The following is a 24970-nucleotide window of genomic DNA, read 5'->3' on the forward strand; positions in this document are numbered from 1 at the left end:
AGTGAGCACCTGAATCTTACCTGACATTTCCTTCTTTCAGACGTGTATACTTCCTTATATCTCTGAGCATTTTATCAAGGCCAAGCAATGTGTTAATGTTTTTAGTTGCAATTGCTGTCACACTAGAAGTGACATTAGGGTTTCCTTCTAAGTCCTTTCCACTTGTCTCCAGCTGTGCATTTCTGCTGCTCCCTGTTGTCGGATCTGACTCTTGTGTAATTGTTAGGCCGGTGGGTGAATTGACTTGCTATGTGTCCGTGTGGCCATTGAATCGCATATAACCAAGTGGCAAGAATGGAGGATGAGGAAGACTGCCTACCTGAGAAAACTCTGGTGTTGATTGGCTGGTGGGATGGGTTGACCTGGGCGAGCAGCCAGGCAAAGGTGTCCTGAACTGGCATCAGCACACTTCTATGGGGCGATCTCTTCATTTCAGCTGAGAGAGGTAGAAGGGTGGCATGCCTTGAGTATTGCTTCAGGAGTCACTTGTGAATGCTGACACTGTTTTCTGCTAGTAGTTAATTCTAATTAGCTGTTTCTGGCAGGCGAATAAGGGCAGGGAGCAAGGTATAAGTGATTAAATACTGTAAAGGAAAACTGATGTGGAGCTGGTTGTGGAAGGGCCCTGACCCTAATCCTTGTGTATGTTTCCAGAGGAAGGTGTTATGCCTCTGATGCTTCCTTTGTGCCGACACTGGTCCTCCTCTGACTCCATGGTGAGTGGGCTTATGCTGGTCATCCATGGGCAGCTCAGCTTTTCTGGAAACTTCTGAAGCCTGAGGAGTTAGGAGACCCTATTTCCCCTCTGTTCCTGTGATCTTGGCAGCACATTCACAGCCACCTTCTTGAACATGTTCTGGAGCTTATTGCAGCATTCCTTAAGGCACCCTAACATTAATTTGGCAGAAGACAACCTGAAATGGGAGGAAAAAAGCTAGCTTTAACTTTCTATGAAGCAAGTGAGTTGAAGCAGGATTGTAAGGGGCATTGATACTGGCATGATGTCTTGTTTGGCTGGTGTTGACGACAGCACAGAGGAGAAGGAACATTGGGGGGATCTTTGCTGCTAGTGAACTGCATGATCATCTTGCCACATCCTTTTGAACTGTATACTTGCAAGATAAACTGACAGAATGCTAACGTTGCGTGTGGGGGTAATAGTTATGTGGTGGTTTAAGTATGTCAGCTAGGTCACTGTAGGATCAGACAAATGTCAGCACCACTGAGAACCACAACATATCTCAGAAAAAGAGAGGAAAGGAGGAAAGAGGGAGAGCCTCTGAGCAGTAACCTGTAGTTAAACTGGTTCAGCTAGGTTAAAAAGCTCCACTCTAGGGGGGAAAAGCTTGAAAATAAGAGCAAGTTGTTTAGTTCTTGCCATAAGAGTAATCATGTCCATTTTGTAGGAGGCCTGTGGCCACAGGTGGTATTGGGTTTTGTTTGATCTGTTTTGCAATTTTCAAATCTATCTGAAGTCTAGGAGGTCCCTAAAAAGGAGTAATAGTGTAGTAGGCCTCTTAATGCACAGGAGGATGCCTTTGTGCTTAAATCTGGGTAGAACAGTATGAGGAAATAAGCACTTGATAAGTGTGCTGTTTGGGCTTGGTTGTGTCATTGCAGTGAGTCCTCTTCTGCTTCTTTCTGCCTCTGCACCAAAGTGTCTTGGTTTGCTTCCTGGTGGGGTGGACCGGAGCTTTGACAGCCTGCTCGGGCAGACCCCTTCCTTCCCACCTTCGCAGGCAAGCAAAAACTTGCACTGTAGCTCCCAAGCCAAATGCTATCTTGAATTCATGACTGATACATAAATAAAATCTTATTCCATCTATGAATATATAATCATAGAATCATTTAGGTTGGAAAAGACCTTTAAGATCATCAAGTCTAACCATTAACTTAACACTGCCAAGTCTGCCACTAAACCATGTCCCTAAGCTCCTCATCTACATGTCTTTTAAACACCTCCAGGGATGGTCACTCAGCCACTACCCTGGGCAGCCTGGTCCAATGCTTGACAACCCTTTTGGTGAAGAAGTATTTCCTGATGTCCAATCTAAACCTCCCCTGGTGCAACTTGAGGCCACTGCCTCTTGTCCTATCACTTCTTACTTGGGAGAAGAGACTGACGCCCACCTCACTACAACCTCCTTTCAGGCAGTTGTAGAGAGCGATAAGGTCTCCGCTCAGCCTCCTCCAGACTAAACAACCCCAGTTGTTGCTAATGGATTGTTGCCAACCTCCTTTTGTTGCTAATGTATTTATAGAAACATTTTTTATTGTCTTTTATGGCAGTAGCCAAATTAAGTTCCAGTTGGGCTTTGGCCCTTCTAATTTTCTCCCTGCATAATTTCGTGACATCCTTGTAGTCCTCCTGAATTGCCTCCCCCTTCTTCCAAAGGTCATAAACTCTCTTTTTTTTTTCCTGAGTTCCAGCAAAAGCTGTCTTCCCTGCTGGCTCCTGTTTCGGCACATGGGGATAGCCTGCTCCTTTGCTGTTAAGAATTCCTTCTTGAATGCCCAGCCTTCCTGGACTCTTTCACCCTTCAGGACTGCCTCACAAGGGACTCTGCCAACCAGGTTCCTAAACAGGCTGAAATCTGCCTGCCAAAAGTCCAAGGTGTGGTGGTTCTGCTGACTGCTCTCCTTACTTCTCTGAGAATCAAAAATTCTATCATTTCATGATTGCTGTGCCAGAGACAGCCTCCAGCCATCACATCACCCACAAGCTCTTCTCTGTTCACAAACAACACATCCAGCAGAGTGCAGTCTCTGGTTGGGTCCCTTACCAGGGCTGTCAGGAAGTTATCTTCTACACACTCCAGGAACCTCCTAGACTGTTTCCTCTCTGCTGTATTGTATTTTCAGCAGACATCTGGTAAGTTGAAGTCCCCCACGAGAGCAAGGGCTAGTGATTGTGAGACTTCTCTCAGGTGCTTATGGAATATTTCATCTCCCCTTCATCCTGGTTGGGTGGTCTATAACAGACTCTCACCATGATATCTGCCTTGTTGGCCTTTGACCCTGATTCTTACCCATAAACGCTCAGCCCTATTGTCACCATCATTAGTCAGTCAAAACACTTGCTAAGGTACAAAGCCACCCCACTGCCTCTCCTTCCTTGTCTATCCCTTCTGAAGAGCTTATAGCCATCCATTGCAGCACTCCGGTTGTGTGTGTTATCATCACAGAAACATGGTGGGATGACGTTATCATAGTTTTCCAGCTGTACAATGGCTTCCAGCTCCTCCTGTCTGTGGTCTATGCTGTGTGCATTGGTGCAGATGCGCTTCAGTTGTGTTGTTTATCCTGCCACGTTTTTTAAGGGAGAAGCCCCTGTTCCTGCATGAGTGTTCTTAGGTGCTCCTGTGGTTTCTAACACATCATCAACCCTTCAGTCTTTGCTGCCGTGTGGTTTTGCATCCCCTACCTCCACTGAGACAGCACACTGAAGGACCTCGCTCACACACCGTTCCCCAAAAATGGGTGTGCCACTGTCAGGCTTATCTCTAGTGAGCCTGGTTTTATTACTTTTCACCTTCAAATATAGTTTAATGCTCTTTCATTGAGCCCTGCTAACTCCTGTGCGAAGATCCTTTCCCCCCTTTGAGGCAGGTGTACCCTGTCTGTCACTAGCAGGCTTGGTGTTGTGTAGACTGACCCATGCTCAAAACCCCCAAAATTCTGCTGGTGACACCAGGCTTGGAGCCAGATATTGATCTGCTGGCTCTTCCTGTCATTTCCTCCTCATTCCCAGAAACTGGAAGGATAGAGGAGAACAGTACTTGTGCTCCTGATCCCTTAACCAGTAATCCCAAGGCCATTATTTTAATATATTATTTTAATATATAAAAGTACAATCTCTATATAAAAAGTGTTCCTGGTTACTTAATTGTAAAATGGTCAGATGCCTGTATAAAAAATCACTGCTAAGAGAGATTGAAACTTATTTGCTAGTTATGTGTGCCTTCTCATGTGACATTGTCTCTATACCATTACGTTACTGTGGCAGGATTTAAAATGAGTTAGTATTAGTCTTTGCGAAGCAAGGGTGCTCTTAACCCTTTCATGAATTTAGGGTTGTCTGTAACACTCTTTGAACTCCTCCAATCTTTCAGTTGTATTTAATGCACTGACCAGTGCGGTGTACCTATGGCAAATTTCTTCTATGGATAAAGGTATCTACCTTTTATACATAATCATATCTTAAAACATTTCCAAAAGTAAGGAAGATATGAGGACCTCATCCTTTTTACCTTTCTGTTGCCAAAAGAAGGATAGTCTTATGTTTTTTTTTCTCCTGTTCAAGCTGTGATCTCCTGCCTGTTACTCCATAGCAGACCACAAACCACCTGTGTGAAAATGAACTGGGGAAGGGGGAGTGTGTAAATTCAGAAGTAGAGGCAGGAAATCAGCTCCTTTCAGAAGTAGCGATCTGTTAGCTTCTCTCAACGGCCTGTGGAACCATAGCCTTCAGGTGATGTCTTCAGTGCTTCCTACATTTTTTTTAGTGCTGTCTCGCAGCATTTGAGTATGTTAACAAATTTCTGAGCAAGAATTACTTACCTCCCCCTAATAGGATGATTCTTTAAGTAAAGTAGCTGCTGAGGGAAGGTTAAAAGGAGTGAATAAAGAGTGTTTAGGTTTTCAGCTCCTTTTAAAAGGCATATGTTACTACCTCTGCTGAGAGACCTAGCAGGCTGTCTACTGTAGCAAACTTTTTGCTTTTGCTGGAATACTCTCCTGCCCTTAATGAGCTGGGAAGAGCATGTGTAGTCTTGGCCTTTTTAAAAAAAAAAAAGTTTTGTTGCTTAGTTTGCTACAGGTTAGCAAGACTTTGTCATGTAGTATACTAGGCAGTGATAACTCAGTAGCCTGGATTTTGTCTCTGGGGAGACTTTTGTCCTCTGAGAGAGGAGGTCTGGATTACAGTTGCTTCTGTGTGTTGGTCATTAACTGTGTTAAGGCACTAAGTTTGAGAAAATTTTGCGGGTGCCTCTTGCATGATATAGAATAGTTGAACTAGAGCTCCTGACACCATTATGTGTTCTGCTGCCTTTTTTTTTTTTCTTTCCCCACCTATATATACTAGCACCAGACTGCTTAGAAGGTATTTCACAGTTTCTCTACCTGGGGATTGCAGACTGATCCATTTAATGAGGTGCAAAAGTGCTTATAGATAACCTGGCTACTGGTCTTTCAGACATAGGATCTGAGAGTGCCTTTAAACAGGGCTCTGCTAGCATCTGTTTCAGAGCTCAAAGTTGTTATACATTCCTTGGTGTAGTGTTTTTCTGCAGCTTACTGCATTAGGCAGGGGTATTTTAAAAATGCATTAAGCAAGTACATCTGTGTAGTTAGTGGTTTTGACTGCTCTGGGCTAACTTCAGTGCAAAATAATAGGTAATATTATATACATGGTACAAACTTTGTGAAAGAATTGCTTTCCTTTATAATTTTGAACTGTATGTGTCATACATGCTCCATGGGAATGAATACCACTGCTCACAACACCTGTCTGAGAGAACTGAACTGCCATAAGCACAAGTGAAGTGCTCAGAAGTATCAACTTGCTGCTTCATCTTACCTCTACTTTGGAGACTTTGGTGCATGTTCTGTAGCACACAACTTCATTAGAATTTACCTGCATCAACAAGGTTAATGTTATTTAAATTTAGTTAATGTTATTTAAATTTAGTCTGTTATTTTGACTTCCATGCTAAATATTAGCCTTAATTTGAATATTGTAATTTGTTTTTATGATGGTTGGTCTGTTTCTCTGGTGATGGTAGGTTTTCAATTGTAACTTAAATTCTTCTTTAGAATATGCCACTGAGATAGTCCTTCTCAGTGTAAAATAATCTCGTTTATTGTTAATTTGCCTCTTGCTTCATAGAGTCTAACAGAGCATTGCAATTACTGACATGGAAGTTGCTTCACCTTGATGTCACAATACCACAGTCCTTTCAGGATGGCAGGCTGCCACTTTTGTGCAGCGTTACAACTAGAACATGAACTAGTCTTATTTTTAAGACAGCATGTTAAAAATAGTCTTACTGTACTGAGCCATACTCTGTCAAAAGTCTCAGTGTATGGTATTTCATAACTGAAAAGATCCTAGTAGTGCTGCATGCCTCGTTTGCATGTTTGCCAAGGTTTCCCTCTCTTACATGATGTGTAGGCTTTTTCTTATGTAATTCAATCACCTGCATAGTACTATGTCTCAGCATGGTTTGTACTGTGATGCCTTGCAAGATTCTGCAGTTTTATTACTTGGTGCTGATTCTTTGTCACAGTCCTGCCTCAAGTCCGTCTTCATCCTTTCTCTCCTTACCTTTTTCCATTTAATCTGCCAATTCCTCCTCTTATTTCCTGTTCATCAAGGCTTTTGCCTCTGTACAAAGCTATATGCATCATTGCAGTCTGAGTACTGCAGTAAACTGAGTACCTTTTTTTTCCTTGCATTGTCTACCTTTTCTTCCTCCTGGTGCAAGTTGCATTGTTGAGACTTTCCCTTCTTATTGGCACTAAAGCCCTTGTTTGCTGTTTATGTTTGTGAAAATTGTAAGGAAATCCTTGTCTGTGGTAGCTATCTGAACTATTGCTTTTCTTACTTTGGTCTGATTGTCACTATTTCAGTCTACCTCTGCAGTGCCCAGGCTTGGACTCAATAACAGTACAAGGACATCATCTGCTTTGTCCTGTCTTTTTAGTGAGTCCATTGTTTATTCCCTGTATCAGTGTTATGCCCCTGGTGTCCAGCTGCAAACCTGCCTAAAAGGAGAATATTGCGGGGGTGGGTGGGCTGGTAAGGTAACAGATATGATGTTACTGTCCCATTTCAGGAAGAAATGACTAGAGAACTACTGGAGTCTCTTCTCTTAGTGGAGCTGCTTTGTAGTTCAGTGATTTCACTTTGTCAGGCACGTTCTTCAGGAGTGTGCTTCCTGGGAACTTGACTTTTTTACCATTTAACCAGGATGAAGCACTCTGTGAAGGAAACCTGTTCCGATTTTTGGGTTGTTTTTTGGTTTTTTGTTTGAGGTAGCATCTTATAAATTTTAAAGTGTGAAAGCTTGTAAGTTAAGAATTGATACCATTAGGTACATGCTGCAATAAAATATTCTTTCAGTCTGACTGCTTTGCATGTTAGAGAACCACAGTATAGAATCATGGAATCGTTCAGGTTGGCAAAGACCTTTGAGATCATCAAGTCCAACCACGAACCCTACTCTACCAAGTACATCCCTAGACCATATCTCCAAGCCCCACATCCAAATGACCTTTAAACACATTAAGGGATGGTGACTCAACCACCTCCCTGGGCAGCCTATTGCAATGTCTGACAGCCCGTTCAGTGAAGAAATTTTTCCTAATGTCAAGCCTAAACCTATCTTGCTGCAACTTGAGTCCGTTCCCTCTTGTTCTATCATTAATTAGCTGTGAGAAGAGACCAGCGCCTGCCTCTCTACAGTATCTCTCAGGTGGTTAGAGAGCAATAAGGTCTCCCCTCAGCTTCCTTTTCTTAAGACTAAAGAGCCCCAGTTCCCTCAGCCACTCCTCGTAAGACTTATTCTCCAGGGCTTTCACCCACTTTGTTGCCCTTCTCTGGACACGCTCCAGCACCTCAATGTCTGTCTTGCAGTGAGGGGCCCAAAACTGCACACAGTGTTCAAGGTGTGGCCTCACCAGTGCCAAGTACAGGGACACGATCACCTCCCTACTCCTGCTGGCCACACTGTTTCTGATACAGGCCCGGATGCTGTTGGCCTTCTTGGCCACCTGGGCACACTGTTGGCTCCTGTTCAGCCGGCTGTCGACCAGTACCCCCAGGTCCTTTTCTGCCGGGCAGCTTTCCAGCCACTCATCCCCAAACCTGTAGCGCTGCATGGGGTTGTTGTGACCCAAGTGCAGGACCCAGCACTTGGCCTTGTTGAACCTCATACAATTGGCCTTGGCCCATTGATCCAGCCTGTCCAGATCCCTCTGCAGAGCCTCCCTACCCTCAAGCAGGTCCATGCTCCCTTTCGAACTTGGTGTCGTCTGCAAACTTACTGAGGGTGCAGTTGATCCCCTTGTCCAATCATTGGTAAAGATACTAAACAGAATTGGCCCCAATACTGAACCCTGGGGGACACCACTTGTGACTGGCCACCAACTGGATTTAACTCCATTCACCACCACTCTTTGAGCCCAGCCATCTGGCTAGTTTTTTATCCAGCAAACAGGATGCCCATCCAAGCCATGAGCAGCCAGTTTCTCCAGCAGAATGCTGTGCTGTCAAAGGCTTTACAGAGGTCAAGGTGAACAATATCCACAGCCTTTCCCTCATCCATCAGGCAGGTCATCTATCTTAGAAGGAGATCAGGTTCGTTAAGCAGGACCTTTCATAAACCCCTGCTGACTGGCCTGATCACCTGGTTGTTCTGTAAATGACTCATGGTGGCACTCAGGATGATCTGCCCCATGACCTTCCCTGGCACCGAGGTCAGACTGACAGGTCTGCAGTTTCCCAGATCCTCCTTTTGGCCTTTCTTGCAGATGGGTGTCACATTTGCTGTTCTCCAGTCCACTGGGACCTCCCCAGTTAGCCAGGAGTTCTGGTAGATGATGGAAAGAGTCTTGTATGCGGTGTATACACTAACTTGCAAATTTTGGCAAATACTTTTTCTCCAGTTATTTAAATCATGTATATATTTACTTGATGCAAAGTTGATTGTATACTGGCCCATCAAGCTTTTAGAATTTAATTTTGCATTCAATCTGACAGGACTGTAGGATTAAACATTCATGTTAGTGAGTTGTGGCATGATCTTCAATTTACTTTGTATATTCGTTGCTGAAATACTAGTGACTGGGACTGTTTTCTCTGTTTATATATGCTGCTGACCCAGACTGATGTCCAGTTTCTAGAATTTTTATACTACAGTTGATAGATCCTTATCCTTTTCTTGGACGTCTTTGTTAACAAATTGATCAGTAAGATGAACTGTTTCCCCTGTACTTTCTTTCAGCTTGCTCTAAGTTTTGCCTAACTTAATGCAGGAAAAAGCACCTGACCCTTTTCTTTTTTTGCCTTGTTTACAGTAAATTGTTTTTTCTGATTACCTTGTTGGTATACTATGAGTTTTAATGCTAAGGAGGAAGGTGGAAAAATCTTGCCTCGTGTGCAGTTTGAAGAAAGTGATGCTGTTATTGTTCAAAATGCATGGTGCAAAATGCATTAATTTCATAATGTCTAGTAAGTTGAATAAGGTTGAATTTAGCCTGCATACAATGTTAAGGTTTTTAGGCTTTGTCTCTGACACATCAGCTGTCAGATATAAAGAAAGCTGTTGTTTCTACAACCAAAACTAATTTTTTGCAGCAATTCTAACTTCCAGGATTTCTTAGTTCTGATTGTGTTTTGAATGGAATTCTCTAGCGTATTTTCTTTACGTGGTTGTATGTTACTTCTCCTTTCAGACGCCTCCACCTCAATAAGAAAACCACAGACAAACAACCATATAGCAAGCTTCCTGGTGTTTCACTTCTAAAGCCGTTAAAAGGTGTGGATCCTAACCTGATCAACAACTTAGAAACCTTCTTTGAACTGGATTATCCGAAAGTATGTATACTACTTAGTGCCTTTTTTTTTTTTCTTTCCATGCCTCCAAAAGTCGTATCAGGAGTTTGGGCTAGAACTATGCACTTGATCATAGTTTGGATTTTGGATTGTTGTTCTTTCCGCAGCGAATGCATAATTATGCATTTTTACATGTTGTGGACAAAACTTACTGCTTTTTAAAAAGCTGTCCATAAAAGAACATGACCAAGGTTTATGGACAAACATACTGTGCTCTTCACTAAGATTTGTTTAATCATTATTCCCATATAAACACCACAATAGCAGTACGAAACCCTTCAGTCTTTATTAAAAGATCGTTTGAGAGGCCAGACACCCTCCCCAATTAACTACTTTTCTGTAACAGGCCCTGTAAGAGTGCACTTAACTGATAGTCTGAAACTTTCTGGTCATTCTTACTTATGGCTCATCTATTGAAGAAATGCTCAATGATGAGGTGGTGTACCTCACCAGTTGTTGGTAGGTAGGATAGTCTCTGAGCCACTTGTCAGTGTTGGGAAACAGTTAAAAAAAGCTTACATTTGCTCTTGAACACTGTTTGACTTTGTAATATAAGTGGTAAGTAATGTAAGTGATAAGTGTGTCAGATGCTGCCCTTGCTCAAAGGAGTTTACAGCTTACAGGAGCAAATGCTTGCTGCGTCATTTACTACTTGGTGTATGCTCCTGTGCCTGGAAAAAGGACTACATTTTCTACTGCGTACCTCCTGAATTCTACAACTTGTAATTTACTTTTAATAAAAACTCTTTTCTCAGTTCTTCTTGAAACTGTTTCTGACACTGCTGCTTCAGTTGTAAAAGGTCAGAGGTACATGTAAGCTGTACAGTGGGTTTTCTTTGTGTGTTTCTGACCAAGCGCTTTAAACTGACTCCTAAGTAGGTGGAGTAAAACAAACAAAACAACCCCTGCTATTCAGAACTTACTAAAAGTTGGATCATGTTTTCTGTAATGAAGCTTGGGGCCTTTTGAAAAGCTTCAGGCATGAACACTTGAATCCTTTTGACTCGATGGAAGTGCAGTAAAGATTAAGTGTGGATAAGATAAGTTTAAAGCCTAATTGAGGCATGCTGTGTATGCCAATATTGCAAATAGTGCAAAGAAGCTGCAACAATTTCTTAAGCTGTTTAATCATTATTATAATGAGCATCAAAATATTATGCAGCTGAAAGACTTGACTATAAATACAACTTGTTTAAGAATTCAGAAAAGCAGTTATTCTGGATCTTGCTTTGAGAGATAGTCTTGACCCTTACTTCTGATAACTTATACATATGGGCAGCAATCCTAAAATATTGCTACTCCACATAAATCTGAATTTCACATAACAATAGTGACAACTCTGTTTTTCCTAGGGAGAGTGAAAATGGAGGTACGAATGCTTTGGTTTACTGGGGCACAGATTATACAGCGCGAGCAAGATCCCCAAACTGTTTGGAAACACTTCTGTACAATAACTACAAAAATACTTTGTTTAAGAGATTGACATTACACCACAAAAATTAGAACAACAGTCTGTATTGCCTGGTATTTGAAGCTCAGGTGTCCAGGGAAAATTTATTGGGAAAGAATAATCTTAAACTTGTTCCAGTGAAGCTGCAGTGATAATGATTCTCTGATACTCTTCTATGATACCCCATGTGTGAAATAATCTTGCCCTGCGTAGAAGCCAGTTATACAGCTTCTAAACTGCAGGACTTGCACATTATTTTTATTAATGAGCAGTTCTTACCTACTGTGCTTATCATAAGTTTGGCAGAAATCTTTCTATTTGAGTTACATTCAAATGAATGTGATTGTAATGTTTCTGTAGATAAACATCGTTGTATTTCTTCTGCTTCAGTCATACATTTTGTAGTTCTTTACTTTATTACTGCATACAAAGGCCATTTACTGTGAATTTTTGTCTTCAGATATTGCAATGTCAAAGTTTTTTATTACTTATGGTTTAATTTCTTGGAGAATATGGGTATAGAAGTGTCATTGCAACTGAGGATTCAAGAATAGTTATTTAATTACCAGCAAAAATAGTTGTTCTTTTACATATTTAATTGGATGAGCAGCAAAGCACTAACTTATTTCATTTTCAATTTTTATGGTTCATGCTGTCATGATCATCCTGTTGTGGTGGAAGGACTCATCTGCTTAGTGAGACAGGTCTTTTACCCTTTAAATTCCATTTTCCATGCTGGTAAAATGATAAGATTCAAGTACTGCTTGCTCTTTAGGCAAATTGGCTTTGAGCTTGCATTCTGAGAGGTAGGGATGTGTTTATCTGATAGTTTGTAGTGCTAGACCAATTCTTAGCAACTCCCATCTAGTAGTCAATGATTTTAAGTTTCCACAATATTCTGAATGCGATTAGCCACTGGGAGTTTTTTTGTGTTTAACAATAAATATATTCTTTCAAGAAAAATGGTATTTAACTTAATGTCTTCTGTTGTGTGAAATACTACTTCTTACTGAACAAGAACATGAGAGATTGTCATCATTGAGCCCACAGGCAGCTTTCAAAGTTCAGATTACTTATTGGTTAAGTAGTTCACTGAAAATGAAGTTCAATGAGGTGATATAGTGTAAAAAGGAGAATAAGAACGGTTTTGATCACTAGTTGGCACTCTCATTTACAACTGCTATATGAAAGAGGTCCAAGAAAATTGTTTTAATGAGATGAATTTTTAAATCTTGGACTTTAAAAATGGCTTCTCGGTATCTTGATCAGAAACTTGCATTTTCTGAATTCTGTTCTTTGAATTGGAGCTTGTAGTAACTTGTAATAGTTCAGTAATTTTAGCAGGGAGAGGGGAAGGTTATATCAAGTATGGAGTATTTAAAGAATTTGCTGTTAATGCAGAAACACCTCCATCAAAACTTGCAAAGCTCTCTCTAATGAATGATTCTTAATGCTATTTCCTTGCGCACTATGTGTAGCTCATGTGTAAGCATGTAGCTTGATTTTCTGTTATTTTTCAGTTATAGTTTTCTGTTACCTTTTGTTGATTTTTAACTATTATCATATTAATGAGGAAAATACATATACATTGCATATACATGTTCCTGAGCTTCTTTGTATTACACAATATTAAGTGTACATGTACTGGTCTGTGTGGGTTGTCTTCCAGCTCTGTTCTGCGTATGCATCTACAAAGTAAAGGAAAGGAAGGTGTAGTTCAGAGGTGTGCAGTCAACTGCATCTTAACATCATTCCTTTAATATTTTGTGTGCTGTAATTTCATTGAATGTAAGACTGGATTTAAGACTCATATGTGAACAAAAATGGAAGTGGAAATAAAAATTTTACCTTGTATACCAGGATGTCTTGCTTCATACCTAATAGAAACCCTTCTGATAACAGGAAAACTAATGTTCCTCAGTACAAGAATTTATTGGGATACAGGCTTCGTTATTTTTTCACAGGTACTTGGTTGTGCATTAAAAATAGTCTTACTTAGCTGTAAAAAACAAACAAACAACCCCAACCCCTTTGGTTTTATTTTTAATTCTGTAACAGTGCTTGTTAATTTTTCCATTTGGTACAATTTTAAGCTTTATTCCCTAGACCATATTGTTATTAAGTGTGTGTAAATATATATGTGTGTGTATACATTTTTGTTTTTACTAGTATGAAGTACTACTCTGTGTACAAGATCATGATGATCCAGCTATTGATGTGTGCAAAAAGCTCCTTGGCAAATACCCGAATGTTGATGCTAGACTATTCATAGGTAAGCAGTGCAACTCAAAAGGTGAGACTCTTACTTGTAAAGTGGTCTTAGGTCTTCATCCCCATATACAGTATTTGAAAATAATAATCTTATTCAGCTCATGTTGGTTCTGTAGCTTAATCATCAGTTTGGGGTGAAGAAATAAGTTTGTAGTCACAATCTGTGACATGAGTCTAAAAGAACTCTAGGAAGAACCATTTATGTAGCCTTTGCAACTTTTCCCTTCTAAATCTGAAATAGTTTAAATCCTGTCTCTGCACTGAACTAAATGTGCGGGAAGTGACTTACAGTTTTGGCTGTGTTTGAGCGTGAGATCCTGCAACAATCCTCTTTCATCAGCTTAGACTGTGGGGCTCTTTCTTTGCTTTACATTTGAGTTAGAGGAGGGAAGGGATATTAGAACTCGGTAATAGAATGTCTTTTTTCTTTTCCTCTGACATGAAACAAACTGGACCATGTCTGTCAGTTGGAAGCAAAAGAGTGTGTCTCCCTTTTTTCTGCTCCTTTTTAGTTTTTCTGCGAAAATTACTGTGGAGTATAATGGTCATAATCAGTAGTCTTAAGAAATAAGAGGCAGAAAACATTTACCTTACAGAATGTAGTAATAAAGTTTGTAGTTCCACTGCCTTTTTAATTACATTAACCTTGTTACCCTGCTGTTTTGAGGAGGCATTTGAATATTTTTTTCCTTTTAAATTCTCTGCGTAATTGTAGTAAGATCTAAAATACGAAAGTGAAGGAATAATTAAAACTTAAATCCTTTTCATAAAAGTGAACTGTAAGAATTGACGGGTAAACACTTACTGTTCTTCAGTTAGTATATCTAAATATTCTGGGTATCGAGTGAATTCTAAAAAAACCCATACATCATTTGTGTATGGTGTTTGTATTTTTTAGGTGGCAAGAAGGTTGGCATCAACCCCAAGATTAATAACTTAATGCCTGGCTATGAAGTTGCCAAGTATGATCTCATATGGATTTGTGATAGTGGAATCAGAGGTGGGTGTGTGTTGTAATGTGCTGACTATTATATTGCTCTTATTCCCTGTGGGCAAGCAGTTGTTGGAGTTTATTGTGACTGAGAACAAAAGTAGAAATGGAAGGTTTATTGTGACTGAGAATACAAGTAGAAATGGAAGTTAAAAATCTGGAAAAAATATTTTCATGGTATAAAAATGTTTAATCTCCAAGTAAAGATGAAAATCCCGCTTAAAAAAATACTGTTCAAATTGTTTCCGTTATATTTATTGATTATAATAATGATGTTAATCGCTATTATTATTTTTCTGACACTTTGAGCCTCCAAAATAATGTGTATCAAAGTATATGTGCTCTTGATATTGGTAATAGAATGAGAATTAGTGTCTCTAACCAGTAGGCTGCTAATGACAGAATTGCTAAATGAACTGCCTTTTTTCTTTTGTCACTTAGTAACACCAGACACACTGACAGATATGGCCAATCAAATGACTGAAAAAGTAGGCTTGGTTCATGGGCTTCCCTATGTTGCAGATAGACAGGGTTTTGCAGCTACCCTGGAACAGGTGAGTGCAATGTTGGCTTTTTTTTTTTGCAAGACCTTGCTGACTAGAAGTTGTATAGTGCCTCTTGCCCATTTTGAGTGAAGAAATGTTTATTTTCAGCTGCAGTCACATGTCAAGCTATCTAGGATAACTTTTACCATATAAACAATAGATTACAGGATGAAAATGACGGATTTTATTTAAAAAATTATTAAAACTGAAGAACTCTTTCTAGTGCTTAGTCAGAAGGGGCCATTAATTCTGTTCTTGATGTCTGAAAAAGAACACAGAAATGGCTGTGACAAGTTAGAGCAAAGTCCAGTTCACACAGTATCTTGTTTCCAGCAGGGGTTATAAGCAGAACACAAGTAGGGCTTATAGTCTGTTTTCCTGTAATACTGTCTAAACTTTCTGTGATTTTCAGCTGAGAGACTTCCTGAGCAGGAAGTAGACTTGTATGTTTGCTAATCCTCAATATATCAGTATTTTAGGAGAGACTTCTTACCTTAACTTTTCCATTCTTTCTCTGAATCCATATAGAATTTGAACGTCTATAATAGTCTTTACCAAGGAGTTCCATAGATCTGCTATCTGTTACAGGAACACCACCTTGTTCACTCTGACCAATGTTCTTCTCTAGTGCTATTTCATGTCTGCTAATACTTGTTTTGGAAGAGAAAGTTAACAGTTAGTTCCTGTTCACCATCTTCATATCACTCATTCTGTCCTATTCTCCCCTCTCTTCTTTGTCAGTAAGTTCTTTTGTGGAATTAAGAGGTTGAGTTTTCTTGTTTGTTCCTTGTGTTTGAAGGCATGTAATTTAATCAGCTGCCTTTTATTCTAAGCTGGCACACACAAGGTATTTTGGCTGCAAGGCTAACTATTGTATGTCAAAGGCAGAAATGTGAGAGATGATAATGCAGTGTAATTCAGTACTCCTTCATTGCATGAAGAGAGGGCAGCTCATGTGATTTTTTTTTTTTTGGTGACTGCATTTCCTCTTACAAGAGAAGAGCAAGGAGCTATACCACGAACATCTTAGTACTGCTATGTGCTAAAGTAGCAAGAATTACAACTCCTGCATCTATATTCATGGAAGAGCTTTTTGCTTCCAGATTCAGCATACTGCAAGATGAGCATGCCTTTCCTTGAATTTCTGTATTAGTAAGAACCAGTGTGAAGGCCATCTGTAGGAAGAATAGTAGTGAGAGGTGTTAGCAGTCATTCCCACTGTGTCTTTATAGGATACTGCTAGTTTTAAGTTACTGAATCTTGTAAAAAGACTTGCTCACAATCTGATTTTTTTCTTTGCTGTTTCTGTTTGCTAGTACGTTAAGTAAACAAAATTCGCCTGCTTCTGTACAACCATATAGTAAGTTTCTAAGAACATGTATGTAGTTAATCTCTACAAGAGGAAGGAGATTGCATGTCTGTCAGCTATCACCAAATAATATATTAATATTAGTGATTAGTAAGTTACCTAATAGATTTTTTAAATTTATGTATTCCCTGGGAACAACCTCAATAAATTAGGAGTTAAATACCAAATAAAATACAGTAGTTTAATATGCAGATTTAAAATACACTTATAGATTTGTAAAAACACAGCCAATATTGTTACTAGATTTCTCAGGTTTGGTGGTAGACTAGCTTTCTGAATTGGTGGTAAAGAACTTTCTGAATACACTGTCATAACTCGCCATGTCTAGTTCTTTTCCCTCTAAACATTTTTGGAGAAAAAGTTTAGTGAGTAGTACTTGCATAAATACATACAGAGTTTTAAAATCCTCATCTTGGTTTGGCAGGTTTATTTTGGAACTTCACATCCAAGGTCATATATTTCAGCCAACTTAACTGGCTTTAAGTGTGTAACAGGAATGTCATGCTTGATGAGGAAGGATGTCTTGGACCAAGCTGGAGGACTGATAGCTTTTGCACAATATATTGCTGAAGACTACTTTATGGCCAAAGCTATAGCTGACCGGTAAGATGATTCTGAAGTAAGCTTATTGCTTTAAGTGCAGTTTAAATATTTTTTTAAACACATGGTACATACTATAAACTATAGGTGTTCAGGTCAACTTCACATGTATAAAGCAAACATGCTTATGACATGGCCTTTGTTCTATTAATATAGTCTTTTAAACATAATTAAGCCATATCATTGTCAATTCCTTTAGAAAAAAGTTTCTGAACTTGGTTTAAGTATTATTCAACTGGTATTTGCTCTTTGCCAATGAAGAGACTCGATAAAACACACTTAAGTTTTTTCTTATACCTATTGTAATAATATGGCACACATGCCAAAGAAACTTTTCAAGCCTAAAAAAATTCTTGGGTGTTTGTTTTCTAGTTGTTTTTTGCATCTTATTTGCATGTTTTTTAATAAAAATAAATTTGTTTTTCAGGGGCTGGAAATTTGCCATGGCCACACAGGTTGCAATGCAAAACTCTGGTTCATATTCTATTTCTCAGTTTCAGTCCAGAATGATTAGGTAAAATTTTAATCTTTACATCCTCTCCCACACACCCCTGTCACCTGCTTCTGATGTGGATAACCTGATAATGAGAGGGAATACATTTTCCAAGCTAATTTGATCTAATGTCCAGAATGCTGGAGTTCTAACGCCTAGCTTGATGCATGGTTCTTGTTTGTGTTGGGCAGCAGGCACTGACTTTCCACAAAAGTATGACTGATAAAATATTAAAAAAAACCCACAACAAAACCAAAAACCCCAAACCTAAAAAAAACCCTTAGTAACTTCTAAAAGCTATGTGCATCTTTGAAAGGGAGAATTTTTATTTTTGCAGTATTTTATTCAGCAGTGTAAATTGAATGAGATTAAACTGACATTGTCAGAAATGATGATGGCTCATTTGATGAGGGCAGGGAGGAGAACATAAACAATAATGCATAGTCAGAACTGGTTTGTTTGTCTTTTTTAGGTGGGCCAAACTGCGAATTAATATGTTGCCTGCCACAATAATTTGTGAGCCAATCTCAGAGTGCTTTGTTGCCAGTCTAGTTATTGGATGGGCAGCTCATCACGTGTTTAGATGGGATATAATGGTATTTTTCATGTGTCACTGCTTGGCGTGGTTTATATTTGACTACATTCAACTAAAAGGTGTTCAGGTACGTAGCTTCATTTTCTTTGGAGGTTATTAAAGTTACTAGTGCCATCTACTTCAGCAAAAAGTTAAGCCTAACTATAACAACAAAGTAATTTTCTTGACATCAAGGGTCAAATACTGTCACTTCTTAGTCTTCCAGCTTCAGTTATAGTAACACAAAAAAGAGTAAGTGTGGTTGGTTGTGATTTTGTTTTCTATATGCACCTGCCCCTGCCTAGGCTTTCAAAGTTTGCATATCTTCACGTTTCCAGTCTGCTCTACCTCAGCATATCCAGAAATTTTAAGCTTTAGCAGTGCAAGAGTGGCAGCTTTGTGGGATTTTGTTTTTTCTTTATCTTAGTTGTCACTGTCAGATATTTATTGGGGTGTGTATGTACTCTTAAGCAAGTTTTTAATTCTATTTTGGTAATAATGGACTTATATGATAGCTGTAGCCTACTTCTAAAAGTAAAATTTTCCCATGATGAGAAGTGAGGCCTCAAATCTTTTAATATAGAAAGATATCACAAAGCAGAATAGCATTTGTTCTTCTAATGCTGTAGGAACCATTTAGATTACTCTCCACTCTCACCATATTCCATCCAAATCTGATCCATGTTTACTTGTGAATTCAAACTTATCATAGGTCTCATCAGACTGAAAAATGGCTTTGGTAGTCTTAACACATTGGAAATAAAAAATAAAGTTAGGCCTTGTGCTGATTCTTTAGGACTCCAGGTCAGTTTAACAGTTACCTTTCTGATTGCTCTTCTCACCGTGCACAGGATGTGAGAGAGCTTTGTGCCTGCTCTTCTCTTTTTAAGCCTCTTTGATTTCCAGCTCTGTGTGTAGCTGGAAATTCGCAAATAAGCAGAAAATAGAGAGGCTATAAGCTTTTTCCTTAGTCCCACTTTTCTTATGCAATAGGCCAAAGGCTTATTTATTTGAATTTCACTCCTCTGGGAATGTGGAGGAGTGTTCTGTCTAGATACTGTTCTTCTGGTACAAAAGTAGTATGGTACAAAAACAGTGTCTGCTTGAACAGTTTTGCAAAGCTTCAAAAAGAGAAGAGTGAAATTGTCACACTTTTCCTTGGCTTTTGTTCTACCTACAAGTCTCTTCTCAAACTTTCAGGGTCATTCTGCCAAGCTCCTCATGTTTAATATTGGTAATCATATCTTGAGGAGGAGGAAAATGTTATTGGATTGTAAAAAAAAATAAATAAAAATCAATTAAAAATATTGATATGTAAATCTGTATAATGAGTTTCAGAATAGATTTACCTGTAACACAAATGTTTCAAATTAATTTAAAGTTCCTTTTGAATAATCGGTATGTTTAAATACTTGTTTTTTATATTCCTAGGGTGGTGCTCTGTGTTTTTCAAAACTTGATTATGCAGTAGCTTGGTTCATCAGAGAGTCCATGACGATTTATATTTTCCTATCTGCTTTGTGGGACCCTACTATTAGCTGGAGGACAGGACGCTACAGATTACGTTGTGGAGGCACTGCGGAAGAAATTCTTGATGTATAGCCCTAGCTTTGTAACTATGAATGTCAAAGAGAGAAGGGGGGCAAGAAAAGTATTATAAATTGTTTATATAAATACTTTTACGAAAATCTACCTTCAGTAGTTTTGTTACTTGTATGTTTTGGTATCTGTTCTTTAATTTATTTTTGCATGGCACTTGCATCTGTGAAAATACATCTGAAGTCTTGGCCAAATGGTACCTTGCTCCTGTGTACAAATAGAAATGGAGAGAATTGGTCCTGACATCTACTTTCTACAGGAATGCTCTGCAGTAAACTCTTTTTTTTTTTTTTTAAAAAAAAAATATCCTTCTGGATATGAACAGCTTCTTACTCCATGGTGTGCTAGCATAGTAAATCCAGGGTTCACATATTATTTTCCAGCTGGATTGTACAAGGCTGTACCTAGTGAAATCATGGAAGTACAGCTGATTTCTGTTTTATCCCACTAAACTGAGCTAGTAACAGGACCTTGGGAAAGAAGCTCTTAAATGCTTTACGCCTACCTCTTGTAGTTGCTGCAGAACAAAATGAATGGAAAGGTAAAAATGCTTTGCAAAAACAAATGAAAGTAAAGCTGGAGTCGTGTTTATATGTGTATGTGTGAAATACTTTAGTTGTTGCAATGAACCAAAAGTGGACTGAGTTTGACAGTGAGTTGGAAGGAACTGCTGGTCAAGCATGTATTGTGGGCACCTTTTGGCCAACTCTGATCTGGTTCTGTCTTGAACCTTGTTAAGCACTGTGCTGTAACTACCCAACCTGGTCCCCTTCAGTATTTCCATCCTTTTTTAAGGGGTGTTTGTTTTTCCCTGTGAGTGAATGCTTTGAGGGGTGGGGGCAGGTGTGTGTGTGTATGTGACATCATAGGGGGTAGAAGGGAGCAGAAATACATTTCAGAAACATTTCACACATGAGCTATTTTCTTACACAATGTCTTAATAATGTAATTTCATGATGCAGGTATTTAATATCTTTTTAAAATGAACATACATACCTATACTAGTCATAATATATTAAAGGACCGGGTGAGTTTGCTGTTACTGATTAAAACTGTAATCTTAATTTAAATGTCAAACTAAGTCTACTCTTGGCTTTTTGCCTACTACTGTTAGTCTAGCCTTCAAATTGGACTTTCGTATTCCAGTGGTATGACTAAAAGGACTAGATTATAATGCATGCCGTGTTTTCACCTCTCTGTTCCCTGTAGCTTGGTTTCCAACTTCATTGTGAGACTTCCTAATTTGTGGTGAACTGGACTTGTTTTCTTTGAACACACTTTAATTAAAAAAAAACACAGCAAAGCTAGAGAGGGAAGTTGCATAAGCCTTTCGTTTTCATAATGGTATTTATGCTGCTTTACTTTTCTTCATATGGAATAACATATTGTCACCATGAATGTGAGCTGCTAATTACAAGGCTAATGCAAACAAAGCAGCTTTAAAAGCTAGGTGATAACGTGTAGCATATTAGCAATAATGACATTTATTTATAAAAATAGATATTTTTACCTTACTGAGCCAATCCCTTACCCTGTCATATGCTACACAAGTGTAATGTGATGTATGTGTCATAAAACATACTCTGGGCCAAAATGCTTCATCCACCTTAGTATCTATTTTGCCTTATGATACCATGGAACTCTTGTAATGGGCATTTTTTTATGAACAAAGGCTTTTGTTGCATGCTTCATTCTTTTCATGTGAATCAGGAAGGAGCACTTCTCCTGAGGAAAGTTGCGTACTGAAAGCTAGTCTAGTTGTGACCCACAAAAACATTCTGGTTTTAATATTGTTTTTTACCTAGTTGAATTTTGCTGACAATGTTTGTATCTTCATTTGTTTCATGAAGCTTGATGCCATTCGTTGCACTGCTGAAGTGAAGCTTAGCTTGCAACTTAGCTTTATGCTGATTTCTATGCAGGCAATGGAACAGAACCAAAAAAAAGGCTGAACAGACTTAATTTTTTAAAAAATTAGGTGGGGATAATTGTTCAACAGGTGCTTTTGTATTAGCAGAGCCATCTTTGGTCATGGAAAATAAAGCTTCACTTAAGCAAATAGTTTCATTGGGGTATTGTTCGGTTGATTACAAAATGGAAACCAATACTGTCAAACATTGTAGAAGATGCTGCGACAGAACTTCTAAAAGTTAAAAATGGCTAATGTAAAGTTGTGATGTAGAATATACCATGTTTATTTAAAATAATTGTCTTGTTTTTTCTTTTATTTAAAAATAAATTTTAAATACAATCTCTTTGGAATACGGGGAGGGGGGTGGGTTTACCTTTTGTTCAATGATGCTGTTAACATGACAGCTTTATGGCAGTTTTGATAGATTTGATTTTGAATTAGTCTTTGTAGCAATAAATGGATGTGCCTTTCTTTTGAGTTTTTTTTAATACCTGGACCGTCTGGTTTGGATTTTATATTTTGCTGCAGTTACTTCACATGTGCCTAAATCTGATTAAGTTATCCTTAGTTTTTTAGAATAACTTCAGTGTATAAAAAGCTCACAACTGAACAGATATTTCCCTATCTATTGTAACTAGTCAGCCTAGATTCAGAATTGAGATGGATATCTTTGCCACAAAACATGTTGAAATTGAGGAGTAGTATTGATAATTTGCTTTGAGGTACTCTACCAAGAAAGCACTCTGCTTGCTCTGGTGTCTGACTTGGCTTTTTCTTATCTCTACCCTAACAGTAATGAAGATTTTCATGCAGAATTTAAGAAACTGTGTGTGTGATAGAATTCCTGGAATCTGGGAGGCATGGCAGAAACAAACACCACTGGAATCACTTGAAAACTAGTGACAGAAACTTAAATATTCTTGAGTGTATTTTGTGCTCTATACATTTGCAGCCACGCAGCAAAATATCTAAATACCCTTTCCTGAATCCTTTTATTATTTTCCTGCCTGCTATTAACTGATGTTTTGATTTTTATTCTGTGCTTTCAAATGAAATCTTTCCCACTGGAATTCCTTTTGTTGCTACTCTTCAGTCTCCTGATAACTGAATTGTATTTCCTCTCAGTCTGTTTTGTTAGCAGGAAAAGTATCTCTCCTAACAACCTGCATTCAGCTTCTGAAAGCTGTTTCATTCATCTTAAAGGCTTCTTTTAATCCTCATAGCTAATTTCTGATCATCTGATTCTAAGGTGGGGTTGAGTGCCAGCTGTTCTTGGGTTAAACTGCTCCCCCAACAGCTGGGACACTAATTCTGGCTATCGGGGCTAAGGAAACCTGGAGTTTTGTATGGCAATGGATAAACTTTTAGTTATACAAAGTGACTTCATCTTAAATACTCTCCAGGCTTGTCTAAATAACACTTGGAAGAGAGGATGGCAGTGTATAGAATGGCAGTAATTTTAAACTTAATCCAGTTTTTGGATCTGAGAATGCACAAGCCGAAGTTTCTAACTGATTGTGAGATTATACTGCATGGGTCTACTACATGGATACTCAGAGTGAATGCACAAGTTTAAATAAAGGTGCTTGCTTAGCTCTTCAAATAAACTAAATTCCACAAGGGAACTGCCCTGTAACAGTAAGTGCTGCATTATCTGGACAGATGAGAACTTCCCCTAGGAAAGCCATCTCTAACATCAAGGTGGCTTTGGAGAAGGCATGTATGATTCCTGCCTTAGTGTTGTAGAACGCTCTGTAATTCAAATCTGTGGTTTGATGGTGATCTGGGATATGCTTTTAAAAAAACAAATACCAACAACAAACAACCACCCCATGACAATACACAACTCCAAAAATCTCACAGAATGAAACCCCCCTGGCTCTGTGTGTCCTGAAGTCAGATGATCTTGAAGTCAGACTGCTGTAAAGGTTTCTGACTCTTCCACATCGCACAACAGATTTTGGTTGCCAGCTAGAAGACAATTGAGAATAAGTGATAATTCTTACGGTTAAATTCTCCACATTCTGCTTTCACTACTTATTTGTCTGGTCCTTAGAGTTTGAATGTTTCAGTAAGGAAGCAAAGTTTAGTGAAGTGCCTCAGGCCAATTCAGCCACAGCAGTTTCTACTGACAGCTGGCTGTGTTTTCAGTTACAAGTCCTACAGGCAGATCGGTGTCCAGTTCTGCCTTCGGTTCCCTTTTGTTCAACTACAAGCAAACCAGCCAGCCTTGTGGATCCTAAGACTTTGTCATTGTTGGACTATAACCTTGCAGGGTTATGTCCAGCGTGTTTCCTTTTAAAAAGCAGTTTCAGGTTAGTATCTTGTAAATGTTCTGTGCTGAAACCCTGCAGTCTGCATATGGAAAAAAGTATGTCTGTCTAGCCTTTTCAGTGGAAGGATTTCATGATGCTTGTCTTCACACTTAAGCTTGGATTAAAGTAACTAATCAGCTTATTCCTGTAAACTAAGAGACTGTAAAAAAAGAAAATTAGTATTTCTAATACTCTTCAGTGCAACTTTTGGAATGCTTTATTTTTTTAAAATTCTCATCAGATCAAGAGTGGGCTGCTACTTACATATGGTTTGTGCTTCTGGGGAGAATATGGTTCCTCTTCTTGATCCTAATCAGTTCTAAGTATTTTTGCCAAACTGTTGGTCTGACTATAGATGATCAATTAAGAGGTGCAAACCAGACAGCTTGCGATGGAAGTTTGTGGAGTTTGTGGATTGCTCCTTGTTTCTGCTTCATCCTCCTACACATCCCCCGCTCCCCCCCCCCCCCCCCCCCCCCCCCCCCCCCCCCCCGCTCTATTTTTTTTCCCTGTTGCTGACAGGAAGGAAGGGCCTCAGCTGAACCCATGTGCCAGCTGGAATTAATGGCCATTTTATGTGGCCAACTTGTGGGTGAATGGGAGAGGTCAGGCTTGTGTGCCTGTGCAGGAAGCCAGTAAGCTCACTGGGAGCACGAAACAGGAGCTGTCAAAAGAAATCTCTTCACTGGGCTTTGACATGAAGTGAGTTACTGTTCTTGACTTGGGCTTTGCATCCTCTGGGCCTGTGTTAAACTTAAATCTGCTCACAGGGGTGCAGCGAACTCAAATCTAAAGCTCTGCTAGTCTTCCCACACCCCCCTGCCCTTACTGTAAGATGAGTAGCTTTTCCTCTTTTAAGACTTGCCTGTTGCCTAGAAGAGTGTTTCTACGTATTCAACAGTAACTTATTTTGCTTGTAAGGGCTCTTTCCTTTCTCGGATACCCAAATACTGGGGGGAGGTGCTGAGACAACAGGAGACCTATACAGCACACACGTGAAATGCAGTAACACATTCAAAAGTGACCCCCTAACCCTGTGGAAATGACAAAATATGGAGAAACTGTGAAGCCTTTTGGAGGATTCTGTCAGTATGTACAATTAAGTTTATTTTTCTATTTGTATATACATAATATATATAAATTTACATGTGCATACATTTTCATATATGAACTTTTAAATATAATTATATATGTACTAATACCAAAATGAAACCTTTCAAGAAGCCTTGAAT

General features: G+C 39.0%; 1 protein-coding gene across 1 annotated transcript in view; it reads left to right on the forward strand.

Annotated features, from left to right (window-relative positions):
- Positions 1-19794, forward strand: part of UGCG (UDP-glucose ceramide glucosyltransferase) — a 32288-nt gene extending 12494 nt beyond the window's left edge. The window contains exons 2-9 of the mRNA XM_086479288.1: positions 9460-9601; positions 13239-13341; positions 14239-14340; positions 14773-14885; positions 16670-16848; positions 17273-17359; positions 17811-18000; positions 19344-19794. Coding sequence (XP_086335414.1) covers positions 9460-9601; positions 13239-13341; positions 14239-14340; positions 14773-14885; positions 16670-16848; positions 17273-17359; positions 17811-18000; positions 19344-19514 — 1087 coding nt within the window. The 3' untranslated portion in view covers positions 19515-19794. The remainder of the gene's footprint in view (positions 1-9459; positions 9602-13238; positions 13342-14238; positions 14341-14772; positions 14886-16669; positions 16849-17272; positions 17360-17810; positions 18001-19343) is intronic.
- Positions 19795-24970: the final 5176 nt, after the last annotated feature.

Source organism: Leptosomus discolor, chromosome Z (assembly GCF_034619465.1).
Source record: "Leptosomus discolor isolate bLepDis1 chromosome Z, bLepDis1.hap2, whole genome shotgun sequence".
Taxonomy (NCBI): Eukaryota; Metazoa; Chordata; class Aves; order Leptosomiformes; family Leptosomidae; genus Leptosomus; species Leptosomus discolor.